We start from the raw sequence: 24,966 nt of genomic DNA on the forward strand, positions 1-24,966 counted from the left end.
TCCGGCTCTTCCCTATTTATTAAGGAATCATTCACCTAATGACATAAGCAAAATGTCTTATCTCCTATCAAAATGCTTTTTATTTCTCCCATCCACCTGGCTCTGGGATGTTAGTAGACACTGTGATCAGTAGAAGCGAAGACTGAGGGGCCCTTAAAAGAGGGGAAAAAAAACCCATACTTCATTGTGCCCAAAGACAAGTCAACTGATTAAATTTGTAAGACTGTTTCTACTAAATTAGCATTATAGCACCTATTTCTCTACCATTAAGTGACCAAAAATGAACAGATGGTTGTTTCTAATTATCCAAAAATCTGTATGACTTGAAGGATTAGTAAGATCCATTTTCAGTAACTAGTCTGAACAAAACAAAGGTGTCATGAACTCACGGCAGCTAATTGTGTTTCATTTATTAATTGGACATCAGAAAAAATAGTAATGGATATTTCCGTAGGAACAGATTGGAATATCCCTGCTGTTGCTGATTTCCTGGATTTCAACAATCTAAATGAAATTTAATAAGGCTTTAGGAAAATGCACAATGGAACCTGGATGATTTGGTTCCTCTTAGACAACTGCTGACTACATAATTTGATCTTCGTTGATTTTGATCTGGAATCTTAGTGTTCCTTGAAACTTACATAATGAGTTCCTAATGAGAAAGGCTTCACTCTCGGTTTCAATGTCTAACTATATCAATACTTTGAGATAGGACTACTGCTAAAATCAACATGTTAAGGCCTAGAATATTCATGGAAGTAGGCAGAAAAGGTAATGATAATAATAAATCCTATGTATAATCAACATCCAAGCCTGAATTGGGGATGAGCAGGAGTCCCAGAAAGCTCCTCAGCTGTTTTGAGCGTTTTTCTTCCTAGGTTGTAATATGAAGTAGCTTATTCAGCAAATTTTTGTCGTAGTAAACGTTTATATATCAGAATAGAAAATCCCTCAATTTCAATGTCTCTCATAAAGTTGATTATCATTGCATTCTTTTGCTTGACATGTAAGCAATATGCTATTACATTCTCTAAGCCTATGGCAGGCTTTTAATTCACTTGACCATAATCCTCACCCAGAGGGTAGGATTCTGAGAATATAAATAGGTTCAAAGAATAGTTCCAGTGGAACTTTACTAATTATTAAGGCATCTCTTAACCTCTTGAGGTTGGCCTGATGGGAGAGAAATCATGTTCCTCCTTAATGCCACTATGAGAGAGAGAATACTAGGTAGTAGGAGCCATAGGTCAGAGCGAGTGGCACTAATTACTGTCATATCCATCTGTAAGGAAGCAGGCAGGGGCAGGCCTAATGGGCAATCTGACTGCTTGTGATCTACACTTGGTCCTCTTAAAATAAATGAGAAGAATGTAAAAGTTTTAGGGTTTTCTATGTTTTAATTTCCCAAAATAAATTTGGTTATGGGGGAAGGCTATAAGTTAGTGATTATCTAGAAGGCAGAATGAAATGTATTTTGTTCCTTTGATTTCTATTTAGTTTTTACTTCGTCTTGAACATGTGAAAAGTTAGTGGCTTCTTTAACTTTTAAGGTTGACTACCAAGACTGAAGAGTTTTAGAACAGACAGGTAAATGTTAACAGTCTCCTGTGTTGCTGACACACTTGAACCAGTGCCAATATAACATTTTTGTCTTAGCTCTGAAATATGCATGTGAATAAACCTGCTATTGATAAAAAAAAGTGCATTTTGATCATTAGATTTTCCTAAACTAAATACACTGCTCTGCTAGGCTCTTTGCTTTGTTGGCCTTCTGACCATTTAATAGCTCTAAGCAGGGGCTATTTTCTCCCAGTAAACTCAGAAGTTCTAGCAAGTTCTCAAAGGGCAAATATTATTCCTGCTGGAAGCAAACAAAGCAAAAACTAAGTTCCAGAAAACATTGCTTCTGAGAAATTCTCAAATATCACCAAGAAGAATAAGTGGTTAACTTAAAGGAAAAACAGAACTATGGCAATATAACATTAAAGTACAATACTGCGGTAAGGGTTGAAAACACATCTAAGGTTTCACCCTTGGTGTTCAGCCTTTTAAAAGCAAAAAGGTCGTGTATATCAATTTGCAGTATACTAAAATTGTGTTCAAAGTTTATTTCAAGTCACAGAAAATATACAAACTAAGACAACAGAATGAACTGATTTTGTTCTGAGAGAAGGTGATGGGAATCCTCCACCTGGCACCAATTTGAGTCATTCAAGGGTTAGGATGCAGAAGTCATCTTTTTGCAACATTTCAACAAAGTTATGGAATTAATTTCCCGATTTGTTGCCAGGTATTTTTGAAAACCTGTAAGGAAAAGTTGGGAGAAAGCCATTAGAAATGGAGACAAAGTTCTCTTTCCCAAACATCAGGAGAAAAAATTTCAAAGCAGGGGAGGGAGGCTATGCAAAAGAGCAAATCACCAGGGAGAGATTCCTAAGGGGTCTGCCTCCAGGATCCCCAAAGTAATCACCTCTTATAGCAGGGTTTCTCAACCTCAGCATTACTGACATTTGGGGACAGAGAACTCTTTGTTATGCGGGGGGGCGGGGGGGGAGATATCCTACGATTATAGGATGTTTAGAAGCATCTCTGGTCTCTACCCACTGAATGCCCGTAGTATACCATATCCCGAAAGTTGTGACAATGAAAAATGTCTCCAGACATTTCCAAATGTCCTACAGGGAGCAAAACTGCCTCTGGTTGAAAACCACTGATCTACCAGTAATAGTAGAGAGACCTGTCACAAGTGATAGCAGAAATGGATCACAACCAGCAAGGTACCGGATGGACAGAGAGCCAACATTTTGGCCACAGTATGCACGGGTAACAGCAAATACACATTAAAACCTTGCCCACGTAAAACTGTATAGAACTACATGCACACAGCACATCTCACTCACATGAATGTAGGTTTAAAAAATGGTGAAAACTGAATGTAGGTTTAAAAAATGGTAAAAATGGAATAAGGTCTGTAGTCTAGCTAACTGTAATGTACCAATGTCAGTTTCTTGGTTTTGTACTACAAACCAAAAAGGTATTGCACAACAGCTTCTCAAGATGTTATCACTGGGGGAGGTTGGGGGAAGGGTACAAGAGGCTCTTTGTACTATTTTTCCAACCTTCTGTGAATTTATAATTATTTCAAAATAAAATGTAAAACAAGCAAAAACCTTTGCCCTGTGGTGTATGTGCAAGGCTTTGAAATATCTTATAAGCTAGAATACGTAATGAAAGAACTTTCAGAAACATTTCTGTCTCCACTATCTAAAAAGAGTAATTTCCCCATATTGTAGGGAATACCTTCTCTGACATAAATAAATTAGAAAAAGTAAAAGAGGAGAACAGTTTTTAATCTATTCCTCTGAATATAATAGTCTATACTTTTACTAAAAAAAAAATGGCCTTGGGCATCTGGACTAAAAAGGTAAAGTAGTGGTCATACCAAAAGTCTGGCTAGCTATCCATCTATGATAGCTTCTCATTATAGTTCAGTCATTTAAAGTCTAAATACAGGGATGCCTGGGTGGCTCAGTCAGTTAAGCGTCTGCCTTCGGCTCAGGTCATGCTCCCAGGGTCCTGGGATTGAGCCCCACTTCGGGCTCCCTGCTCAGCGGGGAGCCTGCTTCTCCCTCTTCCTCTGCCTGCAGCTCCACCTGCTCGTGCTCTCCCCGCCCCCCGTCAAATAAATAAATAAAATTATTAAGAAAACAAAGTCTAAATACAGATATGAAGCATATTTCCAGTTTAGATGTTTTAGTAATTTTGCAAATATGGATTAAAACACAATATATTTGGTAAAGACTGCTAAGTACTGTAAATGAGTTCACTATTATATGATAATATATGAATGGGATTATAATACAGATGGGGTAACAAGTAGAAATTCAAAATGTGATATTCCAGCTGACACTGGGACAATGTGAATTTTAAACTGTTTTTAGAAAACAGAATTATTGGGGTGCTTGGCTGGCTCAGTTGGTAGAGCATACGACTCTTGATCTCAGCATTGTAAGTCTGAGTCCCAAGTTGGGTACAGAGATTATTTAAAACTAAAAGAATCTTTAAAGAAAAAAGAAAACAATTATTTATTTTTTTTTAAAGATTATTTATTTATTTATTTGACAGCGAGAACTGAGAGCGTGTGCACAAGCAGGGGGAGAAACAGACTCCCCACTGAGCAAGTAGCCCGATCGAGCTCGGCTCGATCCCAGGACCCTGAGATCAAGATCTGAGCTGAAGGCAGATGCTTAACTGACTGAGCCACCCAGGCTCCCCAAGAATACAATTATTTATGAAATACAATATATTGGGCAAAATGGTTTTTAAAAGAAATGCCAATACATGGAATCAGATGGTTCCATGATTATGATCCGTTTTATCTGACAGATAAGGAAGAAAAAGAAAGGGCAGCAGTGTACAGCAACCTCTAAAACGTAAAGGGACTGATGGTGATGGTGGACGGTCACCACCCTGAAATATGTGCTCTAACAGTTTACCATCAAAATAGTTAATATTAAATAAACACTGGAAACCAAAATATTTATACGTTTTATGGAAATGCTTTGTATTTTCTCCATTTTGATGGGACAGCTGGAGTAAAATAACACAACTGATCCTGGAAGGATACACAATAAACTACACTTAGAGGTTGTCTGGGGAAGGAGATTAAGGAAGCAGAGCTTCTTACCCCGACTTTTCTCCATTTTGGTATTTGATTCATTTTGTAAAAGTGATCACGTTACTTTTGCCATTAGGAAAGAAAGGTTAAAAAAGATTACAACCAACTCAACAACTGAACAGATACCCTGTTGCCTTTCCCTACCCTGACAGAGGCTGACCTAATGAAGGGTGAAGAGTCTAGCCACGAGGAGTGTGGGCCTCGGATAGTCTTTAGATCAGGAAAATGTTGTTGGTTAAGGCTGAAAGTATCTAATACCCCAAATGGACAAGGAGTTTGTTCAACTTAGGCAGGTTAAGTCTGCTCACCTTTCAAGGTGCTCCAGTGGATTTCTGTATTTGTTCCTTTAAGATCAGGATACTCTGCCTCTGCTCAGGAGGCAGCATGGCGATCTGGTCTGCAGTCAGCTGAAGAACCTGCATGATCAAAGCAGCCTGTGAAGAGAAAAGAAAGGGAATGAGTTTTAATGATGGCAACTAAAAAACCACCACCAGCTTTTGTCCAAAAAGGAAGGATACCTCACACATAGAATAGTGCAGGCAAAAAAACCCCACCCCAAACCAAATCAAACCAAAACCGGCTGGTGAGAAAAGGCACAATGAAAAGCTCAAGTACAATCATACCTAAGATTAGGAGACTCAAATCAAACAGACACCTGCATGAACCCAAAGTTCTTGCAGACTAACATGCTATCTATGGACCTTGGGAAGTCTTCAGTTTGTAATCCTGTTTTAAAGACTTTTTATTTTATTTCTTTAATTGAGAGAAAGAGACAGAGCGTGAGCATGCACAAGAGCATGAGTGGGGGGAGGGGGCAGAGGCAGAGGGAGAAACAGACTCTTCACTGAGCAGGGAGCCCGAAGCTGATGTGGGGCTCAATCCCAGCAGGACCCTGAGATCATGACCTGAGCCGAAGGCAGATGCTTAACCACTTAACCGACTGAGCCACCCAGGCGCCCCTTTAATCCCCCTTTAAAAGTCTCTCTTTTTCACAAGTTTTAGTCTTTCCATCAGACGTGAGCTCCCCATGATGGTCAAATATAGAAACATATATACTCATGGGGAATCTGCTATTGTTTTTAGGGATAAAACAGAAAGGGGAGGGGAAGAAAAGGGACTTAGAGCTTCAGGTCAATCAGCACAAAAAACTGTTATTGGCCGATGAGTCTGAAATGTAAGATAAGCTGCCATTTACATACATCCATTTAAGAATTTTAAGACCAGGCCCACAGATATTCAGATAACAAGATCATAAAAACTTGTAAGAGTAAATATCACTTTCAAATGAACTCTAAAGACCCAGGACCTCCACATCGTAACTGAAAAGAGGAATCCAAAAGATGTATGCCTCTGGAGACAGACAGTATTGCTTACCTTCTCATGATCCTGTGGGGTAACTTGGTTCTGGCCAGGACTAAAGCCCCCAGGCTGACCTCCACCCTGAATGCTCGCTCCTTGCATGCCTGTTCCCTGCATGACTGGGACCTATGTGCACAGAGAGGAGGAGGAGAGTTTTCAGAACTTCTCATATAGTATTCAGAATCCAGTAACAGCAATGTGAAAGATATGATCTCATTATGGATATGAGTAAAAAAAAAAGCAAATTAATGACTCTGAAGATCATTTCCTACTGTTAGCAATGGCAGGAGGCAGGGTTTAGCAAGAGATCAACTAGCGAGTTAGACACATTTGCTTACGGCAGCTCTAGCATCATCAACAAATATCACACAGTACCATCAAATCAAGCAAAATCCAGCCGCATAAGCACAGAGAAAACTGAGAACATCCTAGAAACTAGTGCTCAGTGGAAACAGAAATGAAAGCCAGCAGATTCTAGAGATAATGTATGCTGGTCCACTGGGGAAGCTTCATTCACAGAGATACCGCCTACCTCTAGTTCAATAAGACATAGGCAGTTCGCCCCAAAGGGCCCTATCCCACAAGTAAGGCAGAGACGATCATTATGGCAGAGGCAGAAAGGAGATGGGAAGGCCTCTGGGAAAAAGACTGCTATTAGCTCAACATTTGCTTTTTATAACTTTCCAGAGAGAATATGCAGCAGATGCTTTCTGCTAGATACAGACCAAGAAATGACTCAAGTTAAAAGAACAAAATGCAGTTATATCATACTTATTTAAGATCTTCAGTGAGTTCGATCTTTGGGAAGACCACCAGAACCCAAAGAAAAGGCCTCAGAGCACCAAGAATAACTGTTAAAGGTCCCTATGTTGTTATTATGTTCACACTCAGGCATTCACCCAGTTTAGGTACTCTTATGAAACACAAACTGTGAACAAACTTAGTTACCTGCTTCCCCAGTAGATCAGAAGCAGCAAAGCACAAAACGAAATGTGGATACACTGTTAGGAGCAGATACCATGACAGCAATGTGAAGAGCCAGGCGACAGCCTGATGGTGAAGGAGACCAGAAACCAAACAGGAGGTAACTGTACTTTCTATTATAGCACATACAATAATAGGCACATTCAATGATGACCTTGAGTAATCAAAAATGGTTAAAATCATTTTTCATTATCTTGTTTAAGAAGGGAAGGAAGCATAATACACTTCATTATCACTTTCTGTTCTTTATCAATACTGAATCCAGAGACCGGTCTGAACCTTAATGTTACATTACAGATCTGAAACATCTAGGAGAACAACGTTTTGGAAGCTTCACAGTTAATACTAATTTGAGGTATTATTATCATGAGCTAACCATTCAATAACGGCCATTTATAAAGTTTCCAGGAGTGCCAACATGTTCTAGGCAGACAAGTCACAATATAGGTGACCACACGTCCAAGGTCTGCCTAAGTCCCAGTTTATGCTTTTGCCCCAGAGTAACTATTTAACAGCACTCTCACTCCAAACATGTCCCTGTTTGGGTAAGTCATATAATCACCCTAGTAATAATAAGCCTTTTAACTAACAAATTTCCAACTAGGTGAACTGGAGTTCATTTTAAAATCTGATTTAAAATTATGAATTAGGGATATACTGTAAAGTTAAAAAAAAAAACAACAAAGCACAGAACAGTGAAAGAAAGGAAATACAGATGCATTTCTTCCTAATATCTTCTTCTTTGTTAGAAAGATACATCCAAAATTGAATAAAAGCAATGATCTATAGGGGATGGGGGTCACAGGGGAGATGGATACAGGGGAGGAAGCAAGGGTCTCACTATCTCTTATATATGAGTAAACATATTAATTTAAACAGTATAAAAAAAGTTTGAAGATAAAATTTTTATTTTTTTCCACTCAGATCCAATAGGCTTTATACAATCTACTAATGAAAACTATATAAACCTAATATTACAGAGTAATGAGTTCAAGCACTAGCAGAGACAAAACAGCAACACATTATCCAGAATGGTCTTCCAAACATTATTTTCAATGTCTTTCTCCACAAAACTACTGACAGAATTATATAACGACATCATGTAGTTACTTGTTGTCAGTCTCCCCAGCTAGAATGCAAGCTCCACGGGAGCAGGGACTTTGTTTTGTTCACACTGCTATATCCTCAGTACCTAGAGCTCTCTCTGGTACACAGTAGGTGCTCAAATAAATATCTGCTGAATGACTGAATAAATGAATAAAAACCATTTCTATTATAAGGCTACTGATCCTAGAGGGCAGAATAAACATCAAGGCCCACAGACACATTTTTAAAAAGCACAATTTGAAAAAAGGAGAACAGTTTTCTTTTACACGTACCAGAAAACAACATATTCGTATTTCCTATTAAAGAGGGGGAGGTAAACACACACACACACAATACATGATGTGCAGATAACAGGATTGAGTGGTACACTGAAAAAAACAGGGGGTTCTACTCCTTGCTCTGTCACTTTTTAGCTGTGTGAATTTGGATAAGCCACCTGAATTCTTGGATCTCAGTTTCCAAACCTATAAAATGAGAGAACTGGATGACTGACATGTTCCATTCCAGTGACACTCTCCCTCCCTCTCTCTCTCTGTCTCACACACACATACACACACAGGGGAGCAAGACACATAAACATATGGAAGAGGGAAGAGAGAAGAAGTACATAGAGGAAGGAGGGGCAAGAGGGAGACGAAGGTGCTAGCACATACAAATTCAGGGAACAGACACACATACCATCTCCCCACAACCAACTGTGTGTGGAGAAGGAGGAGATGACAACACATAGACGATCAGAGATCGCCATATACACTTAGCTAGAGAGAGCCAAATAAGGAGAAAGAAGAGATAAGAATTCAGTTCCATAGGTTTTAAGGTGAACGTTAGTAAAACCTGCCTTTCATATTCCACTGTTCACTTAGGCTATGTGATGAAAGTAAACTAAAATAGGTTTCGGCAAACCTAAGATTATCGAAATGACTGCTAATAGCTCTTCACATGCTCTAATGCAGTTCTTACGGTTGTACGTTAGAATCGCTTGGGGGAAGTTTTTCAAATTATCCATGCCTAGATTCTAGTGATACACACTCTGTCTCCTAAATCTGCAGGGGCTCTGCTCTGAATGGAAGAACTCCTTAAACTGTGGGACAAGGTTGCTACAATCCTGGTGGCCAGAAAATAACCACCTTAAGGGACAAAGAAACTAGAAGAAGGGAGTTTTCTAATCTTCCTGTTCTAACAAGCTGAGAAATAGCCCAAATCAGAAAGCAGTCATAGTCAGGCTCAACGGTCAATTCCGGAATAGATCACGATTTCATGTAGAAGCAAGAAGTGAGTATCGCACATACCTGTCTGGATCCCTGGGGGCCAACTGCGCCCATGTTAATTGGACTGGGACCCTGGATTCCACTAGGCATAGGGCCTCTAGGGCCAGGGACTGGGCCCCTTGTATCCATACTTCTGGCCTCTATCCCTCTGACTTCCATTGCACGGGCCTCCATCGCACGGGCCTCCATCGCGCGGGCCTCCATCGCGCGGGCCTCCATCGCACGGGCTTCCATCGCACGGGCCTCCAATCCTCTGGCATCTAATCCTCTAGCCTCCATGGCTCGTGCCTCCATCCCCCGTGCATCTATGCCTCGGGGATCTCTTCCACCTGTAAAGTAAGTTGTAAGAAAACCATTGTGTAGCTACTCATCTTTACTGCAAAAAGAAACAATAATCAAAGAAAGAAATCTATTCCTCCAGTCACGTCTCCCCCCAACTACAGGGGACCCTTGAACAAGGCAAGGATTGGAGCACTCCCCCAAAACTTAACTACTAGTGGCCTACTGCTGACTGGAAGCCTTACCAAAAACATAAAACAGTTGATGACACCTGTTTTGTATGCTATGTGTATTGTTCTGCATTCTTACAATAAAGTAAGCTAGAGAAAAGAGAATGCTATTAAGAAAATCGTTAAAGAGAAAATACACTTACAGTACTGCACTATATTTATATATAAAAAAAATCTATGTGTAAGTGGACCTGCGCAGTTCAAACGTGTTATTCAACAGTCAACTGTACACGAGACCGTTTTCTCCTTCCCAGTTTTACAGGTCTGCAGATAAATCTTAAATATGTTTGCCAATCTCACTGCCCCAGCCTTCTTTATCCCAGATTAGAACCTAAGAGAGTTGGGTTTATTATCAGCCCACAACTACCAGTCGGCCTTGTGACATGGTCTCCCCTTACCTCTGCCATCCAAGGGTGGACCCCTCTGATCTAGCATGGGTCCTCTTGGCTCCGCCATTAGAGGTCTGGGCTCAGCTAATGGCCCTCCCCTCAACTCATGTGGGGGTGGGCCACGGCTGTCATGGCCCGGGACATGGTGCATGGGTGGACCCTGATGAGGTGGTCCCAGGTAACCTCTAGAGATGGAGAAAAATGTTACATTTTAAAACAGAACAAAACAACAAAAAAAAGAGTCAACCAGAAGGATCAGTAAGTAAAAAAATCAAAGAACTGATGCAAACATCAGTCTATAAATGTTAAGAGAATAAACACCAAACAGGTCCAAAAAGAAAAAAAAAAGCTATGGAGATATAAACGCACGTATTCTAGAATTTCATATTTGCTTGGGGCACTCATAATTAAGGAGGAGGTAATGGATATCCATTGTATAGAACGAGTATGTAGTACAGTGCTTAAGAACGTGGATTACTCTATAGGTTCAAATCTAGGCTTTATCCCTTATTAGCTGTGTGATCTTGGGCACATTTACTTAACTTCTCTATGCCTTGGTTTCTTCATCTGTAAAATAGGACTGTATTGGTACCAATCTCACAGGGCTGTTGTGTGGATTTAATGAGATGATCTAAGTAAAGTACTTACAGCAGAGTCAGAGGCATAATCCCCATTCATATCAATCATCATCATCTTATCATTATTGCTACTACCGAGAAGCAACAGAAGTTTTTCCCGTTTGGGTATGTGCTAGAATTTCCAATTTCTAAAGACTCGGGTAGCCATGGTTCATTCAAAATGACATACTCAACAGATACAGTTCTGTCCAAGGAGAAGTGCATCCTTAGTCTCGGACAGCGGCCATGAATATTTATTTATCTGCTGAAGTAGGCAAACAGGTACAGAATGACAGTGTTCTCAGACAAAGGGAAAGTTCGGATCCCCGCAGTCTTTTCCTTCTATGTTAGCGCTTACCTAGGCTCTACCTCTCCAGTTACAGAAAGCAAAGTGCCTCCACGCGGGTCATTTGGAGCGTCTCCCAATAGACCTCGAGGAGTTGGGACGGTGGCAGGCAAGGGCCCACGCTGCATAGCGGCTCTGGGGTCCTGCATCGGCACTGACAGGGAAACAAACAGGGAGTTACTGTTGTGAAGGACACAGAAGGAAACAAGAAATGACTCTATATACCACTGACAACATAATTCAGACACCTGAGAGCGGGTGAAACCTCACCAAGGCAGACTCCTCTTGCAGCTCAAGAACAGAAGCAGGGTGTAGGCAGCATCTGTGCCATGTCAGAGGTATGGATGGAATTATATAAAGAGCAAAGTGGGGAGCAACCTGCCAAGGACTAGCACTGCAACCTGAAGAAACTTAGGCTCCTGGTTTTCCTTATAATCAATCTTAGTTCAAGGACCAGAGTCACAAAAGAGAGGTAGGGTCTTGGCATATGTGAACACTGCCATGGCTCTGCAAGAACCTGCTGTCTCCTTACAGACTGCTATTCCATCCAAGCCTCCTGACACCAGTAGGGAGGGAGTACAGCCTCGGACAGATGCCCATATCATCCATGTTCTCTGCCCTGTGTGAAGAGGTCAATCTTAGGCGTGTGGCCCCAACAGGAAAAAATGTAAAAACAAAAGCCCAAAACACTACCCTTTTGGGTTCCGAACGTGAGGATGACTGCCAAGCAGCCCTTGTCCTCTCAACGTCCCACCCTGAACACCACAAGCAAAAGGAAACCCGCAGATACAATGGGTACCTTGAACTCGCTCAATTGATGCAGGCCCGGCGGGTCCCACGGGCGAGTGCTGTAGGGTTCCTAGGTGAGCAGTAAGTTCAAAAGGAGAAAGAGCAGACACTTAAAATAGCTTGCATGCACGCACGCGCGCGCGCGCGCACACACACACACACAGAATCATACACATACAGACGGTGGAGATTTACACATGTAAATTAAAAAGCCAAGAGTTCAGGAGCCTGCCCCAGGCTACAAAATCTTCCTATAAGTGGCTTCTTTGGGATCTGAAACTCTTCTGCTGTAATGAGATTGCCTCCTAAGGTGAAACCGGTGGGCCCCTGATTTTATTCAGCCACTCTCCATTTTCACCTCTGCTACTACGAGTCCACCTAAATCTCCTTATACCATTACAAGAAAAGAAACAAAACATAAAAAGTATGGTTCTAAACCTCTAGTTAGGCAAAGAACATAAACAAGGTTTCATAAGCAAAACATGAAAGAGATTGTACTGAATCTGGAAGGCAAGATTTTTCTGAAGAGGCCCATAACAGAAGTGGACCGTACGATTTTTTGCCGTATTTTAAAGCACAAAAATCTCTGCGGGAAATGCAGCGAATGACCTTTAGACAAAGAAAGAGAATATCACTCCTCAAAAAATACTCCGCTGCTACGAGTCCCCGGTGATAACCAAACGCCATGACAACAGCAGACAAAGACTAATGAGATGACAAGGGCACCAACACTACACAGAGGTGGCAGAAGGCAAGAAGTGTCTTCTTAAACTAATCTCACTGTCTCCTTTTATCATTACAAAGGTGCATAAGAAGTATGGCTTCCAGGAAAAGAAAGAAAACTGGGTACAAGTGGAAAGATTCTTGCTTCCTCTGCTGGGTACTGAACAAAAACTATAAAAGAAACTCATCTCACTTTATCTCTTCGAGAAGACACACCTCATATACCTTCAGAACTCAAGTCATTTCCCTTTGCTAACTTTTGACCCAGAGAGATGAAGAGAACTATAGCGGGAAAAAAGAGGTCTTGCGGAAATATATATTAAACGGCTGAAGTTTTGACTGATTGATGGCTTGGGAAGAAGAAAAATATGACTGGAACCCCAATGCCTTCTCCCTAGTGCAGAAATACTGTGGGTGCACACACCATCTACTGAGAGTGGTCAAGGGCGTGGGGGCACAACAGCACAAAAGCACAGGCTGCTTAGATGAGGCATTTGGTCAAGAGCTTGTCCCACTGTCAACCATCTGACCAGATGATCCGTTCTGTCACTTCAGCAACCAACCCTAAGGGACAAACCGTAGACGAGGAATATAGTACACAGGCTCCACCTTAATATTTTGCTTTTAAAAAATGGGTTTCACTTATAGGCCATATGCTAAGAAGTAACAACTTAAGTTTCTCTGTGCTGCCCAAAGCAGTTCTTTCTCATCACGATGACAACATGAGTAAGAATGGAAGACACTGAAGAGTGTTTCTGGAAGTTAATAGAGGCGGTGTGGATTTTCAGAAAGAGGAAGATTTTAGTCAGAGACTTCAGAATCTTGCTCTGCCACTTACTAGCTGGAAGAGATGAGTGCCCCAAGTCCTGTCCACGTTACTCAGCAGTATTTACTTACCATGTGCCCTTGAATAAGTAACTTAAAACTCTGAGCTTCCATTTCTTTATCTGAATACTGAGGTGCTGCCCCCTAACTCACACAGTTGTCTATGAAAATTAAAGTGCCTGGCCCATAGTATGCCCTCAGTTTTACTGTTAGTTGCTTCTGTTTTCTCACTCTCTCTCCTCCTAACGTTGTTTTCAACCAAACCACTGCATTTTCTGTTTCTTCAAACTCCAGCAACAGAGGGAAATAATTTGGAGATTCTGGAGTGGCTCTTGCTGTGGTATCCAGTGTTACTGACACAGTACAACATACCCTTACCAAGTAGGCTTCACAGACCTCTGATCCCCTCCCAGTTTTCTCTGTGGTTTAGATTTAGGCTTCTACATGTTACATGCTCATTATTAAAGCTCCTTACTCAGTCAACAGATATCCACAAGGGTGAGAGAGAACATGCCAGCAGTGTCATTAGGCTATTATGAAAAGGTGATATAAATTAAATAGAAACAAAGGATCCATCTGCTTTGATTCTTGTAGAGCTGGGCTCTGAGTCACTAGATGGAAAGTCTAGACTAGCGCTGTCCCCAACAGAATATTGTGCAATGAGGGAAATATTCTATATCTGCCATATCCAGTATGTGGTGCCATAACCACATGTGGCCGTCGAACACTTGGAATGTGGCTAGTGTGATGAGAAATTGAATTTTAAGTTCTACCTAATTTCAATTAATTTAATATTCAAATAACCAGTGGTTAGTGGCTGCCATATTAAGACAGTGCAGATAAATACAACATTTCCGAGTCCAGTCCACATTAATCAGATATTAACATTTATTTACCTTGTCCCCGTTCAATGGACACTGGTCCACTTCCTGGCATTCCAACCTGGGCTTGCATTCCTCCTAGAAGATAAAGGGAAGGAAAGAAAAACACAAATTAGGACCATGTAGAAAAAAATTAGGACAGTGGCTGAGTTAACAAATTCCCTTCTTCTGCCTCCCAGGCAGAAAACTACAAAGAAAGATCATAACTATCACTAAACAATGCAGTTATACAGAAGATAAAGTTTGCTAGTAAACTCTAGGCTTCAGTGACAGAAAAATGAGTTAAATGAGAATACTTAATCTCATTGGTTACTAAAACCTTGGCAGAAGTTCTGTGATATAGGAGAATGATGGCACTTGCCCACAAAACTCCTCTCAGAGGAGGCAATACTGTTCCCAGGGTATTTTGTAAATTTGTGGACTTTAGTTGTGAAAAGATTTATGGGGCATGGCTGGCATTTAATGAGAAGCCAACAGGGATACTAGATGCCTTGCAATGTCTGAGATAGTCCTCCAAAATCCAGAATTATCTTGTCTTGCAAAATTTTCAAATGTCTTGGTGAACGTTAACACAAATGAAAATCTGTTTACAGTCATCTGAACTTAGAACCTAAGTCTGCCATATTTGTAAACAAAAAAGCTCTTTGCCCTATTTACAGCTGTACACACATATATTGAATTTTCCAGAAATACAATTACTGAGTCAATTCCAGGTACTGCATTTTGTTTTGTTAAGAACTTTACCAAAAGTTTTCACCATTTGAGAAAATCACAACACTAATGTCAACAGTCCCTCTGGGTTTTTTTTTATTTTATTTTTTTAAAGATTTTATTTATTTATTTGAGACAGAGAGAATGAGAGAGAGAGCACACGAGAGGGGGGAGTGTCAGAGGGAGAAGCAGGCACCCCGCTGAGCAGGGAGCCCGATGCGGGACTCGATCCAGGGACTCCAGGATCATGACCTGAGCCGAAGGCAGTCGCTTAACCTGAGCCACCCAGGCGCCCCAGCCCTCTGGTATTTGAGCTGCCAAAACATCATACCTGTATTTGTCTGCATCTGTAGCTTTTACACTGATGGGATAGGTGCAAGCATCTGACTGCTACCTTTTGGTTTCTTGTGTAGTTGTGCCTGACCACGTGCATATCAAAAATATTCTTTACTATAGGTTAATTTCCTTTTAACTTCTTTATATTATAGTTAGGGCATTATATTTTTTGGGGAACTCATGTTCAGTAGGTTACATCTGTGCATTTCATTTCAGGATAGTAAAAAGTCATTACAAAATAAAAAGAGGCCACAGGGTCTAATAGGGTTGAGAACCACTGCTCTACCCTAACCAGTTGGGATAGGAGGACTGCTATACAAAGAATAATTATGTACCACAAGTCCTTGTCTCGTCCTTTCTACATAGCAATAATTCTCTTTTCCTCAAAGGAAATTTATATGCTGTAAGTAGGGAGAAAAGACAAGCTGAACTGTTTGCAGTTCATTAATACTTAACTAAAAGATCAAGTACACATCATATTCTTTCTTTTTTTAAGATTTTATTTATTTCAGAGAGAGTGAGCGTGCACGAATGGTGGGGAGGGGCAGAGGGAGAGAGAGAGAGAGGCAGACTCCCTGCTGAGCAGGGAGCCCCATGCAGGGCTCATGGGGCTCAGTCCCAGGACCCTGAAATCATGACCTGAGCTGAAGGCACACACTAAACCAACTGAGCCACCCAGGCGCCCCCACATCATATTCTCTTATTCCATTTAATACGCCAGGCACCAAAGAGCCATGAATTAAGAACCCGTGCTAGCCCCACCCCTACTAGTAAGTAACTGATTTTGAACAAGTGATTTGATAAAGTTAACATTTGCCCATGCTTACTCATCTGTAAAGTGAATGAGTTGGTCTAAACCAGTGGTTCTCAGAATGTGCTGCTCAGACCAGAAGTGTCAGTATCACCAAAGAATTGTTAGAACTGCAAATTCCAGGGCCCTACCTCGGGCTTGCTGAATTAGAAAATCTGGCGGTGGGGACCAGCATCTGTGCTTTAATAAGCTAATCAGGTGATTCTACTGTACATTAGAGTTTGAGAACCACAGGTCTACATAATTTCAAAGGTCTCTTCTAACCACAAACCACTCTCTGATTTATTCAGACCATTCACTAAAACAATACAAAGATTTAGAATCTGAGGAAAGCAGTGGCAGAAGGACTTACGGGCATAATTTCTCATATTATACACTATCACATGATGGCACTTTTATTTGTATGGGGCTAGCTTCCCAGAAGTGGAATTGGTGGGTCAAAGTGTACATGAATTTTAAATGTGAGACTACTTTCTTAAAAGGCTGAAACACGGGGCACCTGGGTGGCTCAGTCATTAAGCGTCTGCCTTCGGCTCAGGTCATGATCCCGGGGTCCTGGGATCGAGTCCCACATCGGGCTCCTTGCTCAGCACAGAGCCTGCCTCTCCCTCTGCCTGCCACTCCCTCTGCTTGTGCTCTCTCTCTCTCTTTCTATCTGACAAATAAATAAAATCTTAAAAAAAAATTAAAAAAAAAAAAAAGGCTGAAACACTTCACATTTCTCCTGGCAATTTATGATCCCCACTTTCCCCACCAATAGTGTCATCTCTCTTTGAGACTTTGGTTCGTCTGATGGGTTTAAGTAAAGTGAAATATTGTAATTTAATTTGCAATCCCAGGACTACAAATGCATTTGTTTTTGTTGCCATTTGGATTTGCTCTTCTATTAAGTGCCTACTCATTTTCTTTGCCTCCTTTTCTACTAGGTTGTTTCTCCTTCTCACCAACTGTCAATGGAGTTTTGTACAGGGTATTTCAAAAATCTGAGTGATGGGGGTGCCTGGGTGGCTGTCGTTAAGCGTCTGCCTTCGGCTCAGGTCATGATCCCAGGGTCCTGGGATCGAGCCCCACATCGGGCTCCTTGCTCAGTGGGAAGCCTGCTTCTCCCTCTCCCACTCCCCTGCTGTGTTCCCTCTCTCGCTGTCTCTCTCTCTGTCAAAAAATAAATGAAATCTTTAAAAAAAAAAATCTGAGTGATGTTTTAATAACTTCAGAAATAGAAATGCTACAAACTCACAAAAAATACCACTTGAAAATCCAGTAATTTAAGTTCCTTTCCCATTTACTTTCAACTTCTGTATTTATTAATTTCCTCTTTTTGGTCTCGTTTCTTTTTTTTAAAGATTTTTGTTTATTTATTTGAGAGAGAGAGAGAGAAACAGCATGAGAGGGGATAGGGTCAGAGGGAGAAGCAGGCTCCCCGCCGAGCTGGGAGCCCGATGTGGGACTTGATCCCAGGACTCCGGGATCATGACCTGAGCCAAAGGCAGTTGCTTAACCAATTGAGCCACCCAGGCGCCCGATCTCTTGTTTCTTTAAAAAATTATTTTCTTAATTCTTTAAAACTAGTAGAGATCCTTTATTCCTTAATAACACAGGCATTTGAAGATATTCATTTTAAGTACTGCCTTCACTATTTCCCATACTTTTTTGTATAAGATACACTTTTTGTTGTCTTTTGGGTAATTTATAAATCTCCTTTTTATTTTCTCTTTAATTCAAGGATTACCTAGTGTATATTCCTTATTTTTCCAAGTGAAGGTTATTTTCAGTAACTTATTACTGTAAATTTTATTACAATAAAATTACTTCTAATTTTATTGGCTTATATTAAGAGAATGTGGCCTGTAAAATCTCTACTTTTTAAACTTGTTTTTATTTTATGGCCAAGTATGTGTTTTTTTTTAACTGTTCCATGGTCATTTGGGGGCAAAAGTGTATTCTTCAGTCAAAAGACATAAATCTCCCATAATAAATCGTGCTTATTGGTTCCACTACTTTATTCCTCAATATCTTTACTTGTCTATTAGTACAAAGGTACTCAAAGTGTGGTCCACAGACAACGCTGATCCACACACTGTATGTTAACAATTCAGGACAAGTACAGAAATGGAGAGCAGACACTTAGAAACTTTTACAGCAATTTGACACTCCTGTCACATTCAAGTGCATGATCAGGGCACTTCTGTCACTGAACAGGATACAGACGACTTTGGGTGTTTTTCAGCTCATGTTATGAGCTGCCTATGTCATGGGTTGCATACTTGTCATGTGTAGTAGGGCCACATTTCAACTTGTGATATTTTAAGGTAAGTTAGGCACCCATGACTCAAAAATGTATAAAATACAGAATCTGTTTCTTTCACTGAAAGATATTTACTCTATAGATAAATGAAAATCATGAGTTTGCTGAAATTTCTTTTAAAATCCCTTCCTCTAGGGGCGACTGGGTGGCTCAGTTGTCAAGCATCTGCCATCAGCTCAGGCCATGATCCCAGGGTCCTGGGATCGAGCCCCACATCGGGCTCCCTGCTTGGTGGGAAGCCTGCTTCTCCCTCTCCCACTCCCTCTGCTTGTGTTCCTGCTCTCATTATCTGTCAAATAAATAAATAAAATCTTTAAAAATAAAATAAAATAAAATCCCTTCCTCTATTCCTTGTCAACTTGCTCTATAGACCAGTTTCTCTACAAAACAGAACAATTTAGATTCAATTATGCTCTATGAGTAGTGTTGTAGTCAATCTAACCCAGATTAGATAAATTAACAAGAGGCAAATATGTTGCATAAGAAACTTTAAATATGGATATATATCATGTGTTCATATAGGAGTTTCATATAGGGAACCACTATTTCACTCATAACTTTTTTAGTTATGATTGTTGAATGATAAAAAGCTACAAGCATAATAGCAATACTCAGTAGTAATTTCTATATACACACTTTCAATCAAAATATACAGTTTTTTTTAATTTTATTTATTTATTTGAGAGAGAGAATGAGATAGAGCATGAGAGGGTCAGAGGGAGAAGAAGACTCCCTGCTAAGCAGGGAGCCCAATGCGGGACTCGATCCCGGGACTCCAGGATCATGACCTGAGCCGAAGGCAGTTGCTTAACCAACTGAGCCATCCAGGTGCCCCAAAATATACAGTTTTAAAAATTCTTTTTTCCTTTTGTTGTTTGGTCTGATTATATTTAGTGAAACGCAATTTCGTATCTATTAAATATAATAATAACAAATGTGACTCTGTATTCTGTGTCTGTTTTTTTTTTTTTAATGTGCCTTTTAACCTAATCTAAGTCTCTGGCTTTTAGTGGGAAAATTCAGTCCATTCACATTAGCAGAATAATGACTGTATGAGATTTTATTCCTTCCTCCTTATTCTATGTTTATTATTACTTACTTCCACAATGTTGTTTTCTTTTCCCTCTATTTGCTGGCTTTGTTGGCTAGTTTCCATTTATTCCATTTCCCCCTTGTTAATTTGGAAGTGTTACCATACTTTTCCATTTTGTGGTCCTTTTCCCTGCTCTCTGTATATAAGAGATCAACTATTTCCTCCACCTGGATATATGCTTCCTAGCTGTGTATTAATTTTATATAAAGATCTCATTACCACATAATAATTTGGCGACATTAGAACATTTGCTACAACAAAACTTTAGTAAAATACCAAAATGGTGAAGACTGTAACTGAAACCTACCTCCAGGAGCTAAGGAACCAGGACCAGGTCCTGTTACAGCTGCTGGTATCTGCCCTGGTGCTGGAACTCCAGCCTGCATAGAAGCTTGCATCAGAGGAGGTGCACCATTGACATGCATTCCACCCTAACCAAAAGAAAAAACAGAGTATGTATATGCCTCTGGACAATACACATGATGAGCCTGGTTATATAGAACACAATTAAGATGGACCATATTCTAAAAGCAGAGACTGACAAGTCTGATCTGTGTTGTGAGGCCATACGTGGCACCTATGGTTGACTTCAAGTTCTTTACCTCTCCCAATCTGAATGGTAAAAAATGGTAGATTACTGTTCTTTCTGTTTATGTTTACCTTATTTTGAGGTTGAACACTTTTCTTATGAAAAATTCCAGATATATAAATTGCATAGAAAATAAATATACAGTTTAGGAAATAAATATATTATATATATTTGAAATCTGCCTTATGGTCTTCCCCAATTGCATCCTGTGTCCCCTTCTTAAGACAAGCACTTAAGAATTTTTACAGATGTTTTGAAATTGTATGTAAATCATTATGTACTAGACATATTTGCAACTCATTCAACATGGTTTTGGGATATGTGCAAACACATACATCCCATATTTTGGGAAGGCTTCCACAGTCACTTATTTTCACTTTTGTAACTTTTGAGTTATCTGTGTTAATACCATGTATCCTAGTTCATCTTTACTACTACATGGAATTAGGTTTTTGGAAGTCATTCATGGTGACCTGTGCAATTTATTTAACTGTTATAGAGTATTTCACTGGATAAATATACAACATTTTCCCCATTCTTCCACTGATTTACATTTAGGATGTTTCGATGTTTCACTATTATAATGTGGCAATAAACATTCTTGAACATGACTAAGAACTCTTAATCAGCCTGTTGTCCGTCATGTGTGTGGCAAACAGTTTTTCCCAATTTGTCATTTGTCTTTACAGTTTCTTTCTTTTTCTCTATACAGAAATTTTTCAGTTTTCAAATGTACTGATTTCTTATGGCTTCAGTTTTGTGTCATTCTTGGCAAGCAAGCTTTACTTTTTACCACTGGTAAAGAGATAGTAAGAGTGCCAACCTCATTCAATTAGAGTCTAAGTACTAAATGAGATAATGGATGTAGAATAACAAAGTGCCAACCATAGTACCACACATGCACATAAATATCAAATTAGCCTATATAAAAGGACACACAGGAAGGATCTCTTTGTTTCACAAACTTGGCACAGATGCCATGTACTCTGCAAACTGAAAATTGCTTTTATGTCCGGGAATTGAAATTATCATCTTCAGCTCCTGACTGTTCTTCTCTCAGTATTATCTTCTTAACATGAAAATGGCATTCAAAACACGTAAAAGAAACGTTAGGAGATAAAGCCCTACCAAAGACTGGGCCTGAGGGGCCTGAGGATTCTGCTGGTTCATTGACACAGTGGATCCTGAGCCAGGCCCAGCACTGTGGACTGGCTGAGGGTTGCCTGCAATCAGCGTTGGGATATTTGTCTGGCGATGCAGAATTTTCTAAAAAACGAAAAGACAAATCTATGAGCTGTCTGCTTAACAAAGCAATCAGGCAGTTCCTACCCCACTCAAGGTTTACCGTGGCGTTTCCATAAAAGAATAAGAAGCACTCACCAGGGCAATCTCTGGATCCACAATTCTCATCACTACCTGTGCTTGTAGCAAAGCATAAGCCAGCTGAGGGTTCTGAAGCAACATGTTCCGTGCTTCCTGGGGACTATTCTGGACACAGAGCTGAGAAGATAAATAGATTCATCATCAGGTTCAATACTTAGTACTTAGAAATTAATAGCGATTTAGAGCCATTCCCATCTGAGAAATATAATATTCAAGAAGCTTTTTAAGCTATCATCGGTTTTGGCATAGCACACAAAATTTTGGTCATGTCAGGCAAGAGAAGGAAGAGGCATTTCAAATACCATAATACCACCATTTAGGAGAAAAGCCACATTTGAATATCTACATCTGATATCTATGGGTCACAAAAAGCCAGATTGTATAGTTGTGTCTGTGTACAAAAAATGGAAAGCTCTTTGTACGAAATGTAAAATATGCTGTGCACATATGGCATATTGAAGGTGCAAGAAGTGGTGGTCAACAGGCACACCTTATATTTGAGCTCAGGGAATTATTTCCATTCACTCGATCAATTAGCTCCTCAAAAATTTGATGTGATTTGATTTGTTCTTAACCTAATGCCTCCTCCCACCTTCATTTGTTTCATCAGCTCAAACATCTGCTCTGGTGGAAGACTGGCAACTGCTTTGCTAATGGACTCAGGGGCATCCTCAGGACTGATGGTCTCTCCATAAGGTGACTCAATGACAGGGGCACCAGTGCCAAGGCCTGATCGGGAAGAAAGTACAAAAAGTTAAGGAGGCAAAATTATGAGCTAAATCATTTCAAGTATTTACTTTCCAGGGCTGCTTCCTTTCCAGGACCCGTTGTAACTTTAAATTCTCTGGAACTGAGAAGTAAGTGATTTGCAAGTCCTTATTTCTGCAGAGGAAAGTGACAAGAGTGTATTTTCTGCTCTCAGAAGAAAGCTGGGACTAGGATCACATAGGTGGACAATGTTAACCTGAATTAGGGATGAGGCATATCGATTTCCTCTGACAAGTCATTTCAGAAGAGAAATAATAAAGATGCTAATTTTTAATAGCAAAAGAATAGAAAAAGATGCTAATTTCAAAATGGAATCCCTGATCTGTTGCCTCGTGAAAGAAGCCAGAATGCCTTAGTAATCCCACCAATTACAGATCTGACAAACCGTTACAGCAGTGGTAAACTAATGACATAGTGCAACTAATGACTTGGTGAGCCTGAATTCATCTTCAACTGTCAACCAACTCCTTCACAACTGAAGGACTTCTAAAGTCAACTTTACCTTGTTTCTCAAAGATATACACTTCCCTAATGCAGGCGCCTAAAGTGGGTCAAGAAGCTACGAGGCTAACCATTTCAGTGAGTGCTAAAACATATCACAAATGGAAAAATCTTCATTGTTACATCTTTACTAATTCATGTTGCGTACAAATCAGGTTCATACTCACTCTTCAGTTCTTCTTTGTTCTTTTCACTGGCAGCATTGTCCACTCGGAGTGCTCTCCCGCTGAACTCACGCCCATTCAGGTTTCGCATGGCACTAAGTGCTGTCTCCTGGTCTTGGTATTCACAGAAGCCATAACCCTTTGGTTTTCCTGTCTCCCTATCATATACCAACCTGGAAGAGCAGAACCAAGTATCAGGCACAAATGTTACACACATATAGTGTTCCTGCTAACATGGCCATGTTCTAATTTGGTCCACTGTAAGACAAATAACGTTATAACTGACTGCTTCACTGAAATATTTTTTTAAACATTTTTAAATGAAAAAAAAAGTATCTTTTAGTAAAAATAAATGTCAGTTGTATGGTATGTGAATTATACCTGAATAAAGCTGTTACAAATAGAAGGATGCATGTGAAAAGTCACCAGTAAAAACCTTGCTATTATTACTAAGGGCCAAATTTGTGATTTTAAAGAAAACCCCAAGTAGTCAAAGGAGAATCTCACCTGAAACTAACAACAGGTCCAACCTCAGAAAAGATGTCCTTTAATTGCTCTTCGGTAGCCTCATATGGAATGTTCCCCACTATGAAAGAAAATAGACAATATATTAAAACTCTTGAGTTTGTAACCTATTTCCCTTGTGAGAAAGTAAACAGAATCAGAACTTATATCATTGAAAATGTAACAACTACCTCAAAATAGTGTTCCTACAATCCCAGTTCCATGGTATTTCAGACATTTCAATCTTGTCTGCTGACTTTAATTACAAAACAAATAAACCACTAAGACTAAAATATAAAAGGTATAGGCACTTCTAAAAGTTCTCAGACTTATCTGACAAGTGTTATGATTTTCCTTAACTTCGGTGAAAATAAATACCTTCGCACTGGTATTTACCTGAAGATCTGCAAGTCTTACCGGTAACTACTAAAAATACCAATGTATTTGGTATTTTAAAAACTGGCACATTATGTCCGTATTTCCACACATACACACACACTCAAGAATAACCATGAATGTAGTGGAGGATGTTTAAAAATTATTCTAATCTGTTTTGTTATGTTCTTTCCAAAAGGTGCTTTAAAATCACCACACGTACTTAAAAGAAACTTATTTCATCTGAAAAGATTACTCAGAATAGACCTGATCCTCTTTAAAATTTCTTCGACGAGATCTTAATCATTCGTTCATTCATTCATTTACAATCCACTTTAAGACTCCCGGTGGCCGCTACCAGTATCGAACTAAAATGTTACGGTAAAAAGCAGAGGATGAAAGTCCTTTTGAGAGGGCGGGAAGTGGACATAGAGTTCTATACACTCAGCATATAATCTGTATTCTGGGATAGGGAGTGAGAAGTAGTACGGCAGTTGCCATGCGCCCTCGATTCCAAACAATAATTGAAGCTCATAAAAGGAGAAACACATAGAAGCTGAACGCCAGTTTAACTTCCTCAGCCACATCATGGAAAGGCTTTGAGACCTCAGGGGAAGAGAGCATCACTTTGCCCGCGAGTCCACTAGATTGGCCGCCCCAAAGGATAGGCAGGTAGAGCTGCAAGCCCGACCCATCACCAGCTCCTGCAACAATTCAAGAGGTGCAGGGGACATTCCTTGCTGCTCCCTGTCTCTTTCTGTCCCTCCCGGATGCTTGGCTCCACGAATTCGTCTCACCGAACACCGAACGCAGAGAACGATCCACCGCAGGGTCTCTCACAGTCAAACCCGCCATCGCTCTCTTCCGGCAGCTTCCGGTGCGCCAGAGCACACTTCCGTACGGCGCGTGAGCTCTGCGCTAAACACGCTTCTGCACGGCGCGTAAGCCGGA

The 24,966-nt window shown here is 40.3% G+C and overlaps 1 protein-coding gene across 4 annotated transcripts; it reads right to left on the reverse strand.

The window, feature by feature from the left end:
• Window positions 1-922: 922 nt before the first annotated feature.
• Window positions 923-24,946, reverse strand: CSTF2 (cleavage stimulation factor subunit 2). 4 transcript variants are annotated; one of them, XM_035024411.1, is made up of 16 exons: window positions 24,813-24,946; window positions 23,644-23,722; window positions 23,140-23,309; window positions 22,296-22,432; window positions 21,701-21,820; window positions 21,449-21,586; window positions 20,039-20,162; window positions 14,491-14,553; window positions 12,057-12,116; window positions 11,790-11,876; window positions 11,270-11,411; window positions 10,304-10,479; window positions 9,418-9,725; window positions 6,053-6,163; window positions 4,987-5,112; window positions 923-2,304 (listed from the first exon to the last, which is right to left on the reverse strand). In XM_035024411.1, exons 1-15 carry the CDS (start codon window positions 24,868-24,870, stop codon window positions 4,990-4,992), a joined length of 1,896 nt encoding a protein of 631 aa, XP_034880302.1. In that variant the 5' UTR covers window positions 24,871-24,946; the 3' UTR covers window positions 923-2,304; window positions 4,987-4,989. The 4 variants fall into 4 exon arrangements, with proteins under 4 accessions (XP_034880302.1, XP_034880505.1, XP_034880377.1 ...); XM_035024614.1 differs by having other exon boundaries at window positions 2,094-2,304; window positions 24,818-24,869; XM_035024486.1 differs by lacking the exon at window positions 11,790-11,876 and having other exon boundaries at window positions 2,094-2,304.
• Window positions 24,947-24,966: the final 20 nt, after the last annotated feature.

The sequence above is a fragment of the Mirounga leonina genome, unplaced genomic scaffold (genome assembly GCF_011800145.1).
Source record: "Mirounga leonina isolate KUSES-001 unplaced genomic scaffold, KU_Mleo_1.0 Mir_101414, whole genome shotgun sequence".
In the NCBI taxonomy this organism is placed as follows: domain Eukaryota; kingdom Metazoa; phylum Chordata; class Mammalia; order Carnivora; family Phocidae; genus Mirounga; species Mirounga leonina.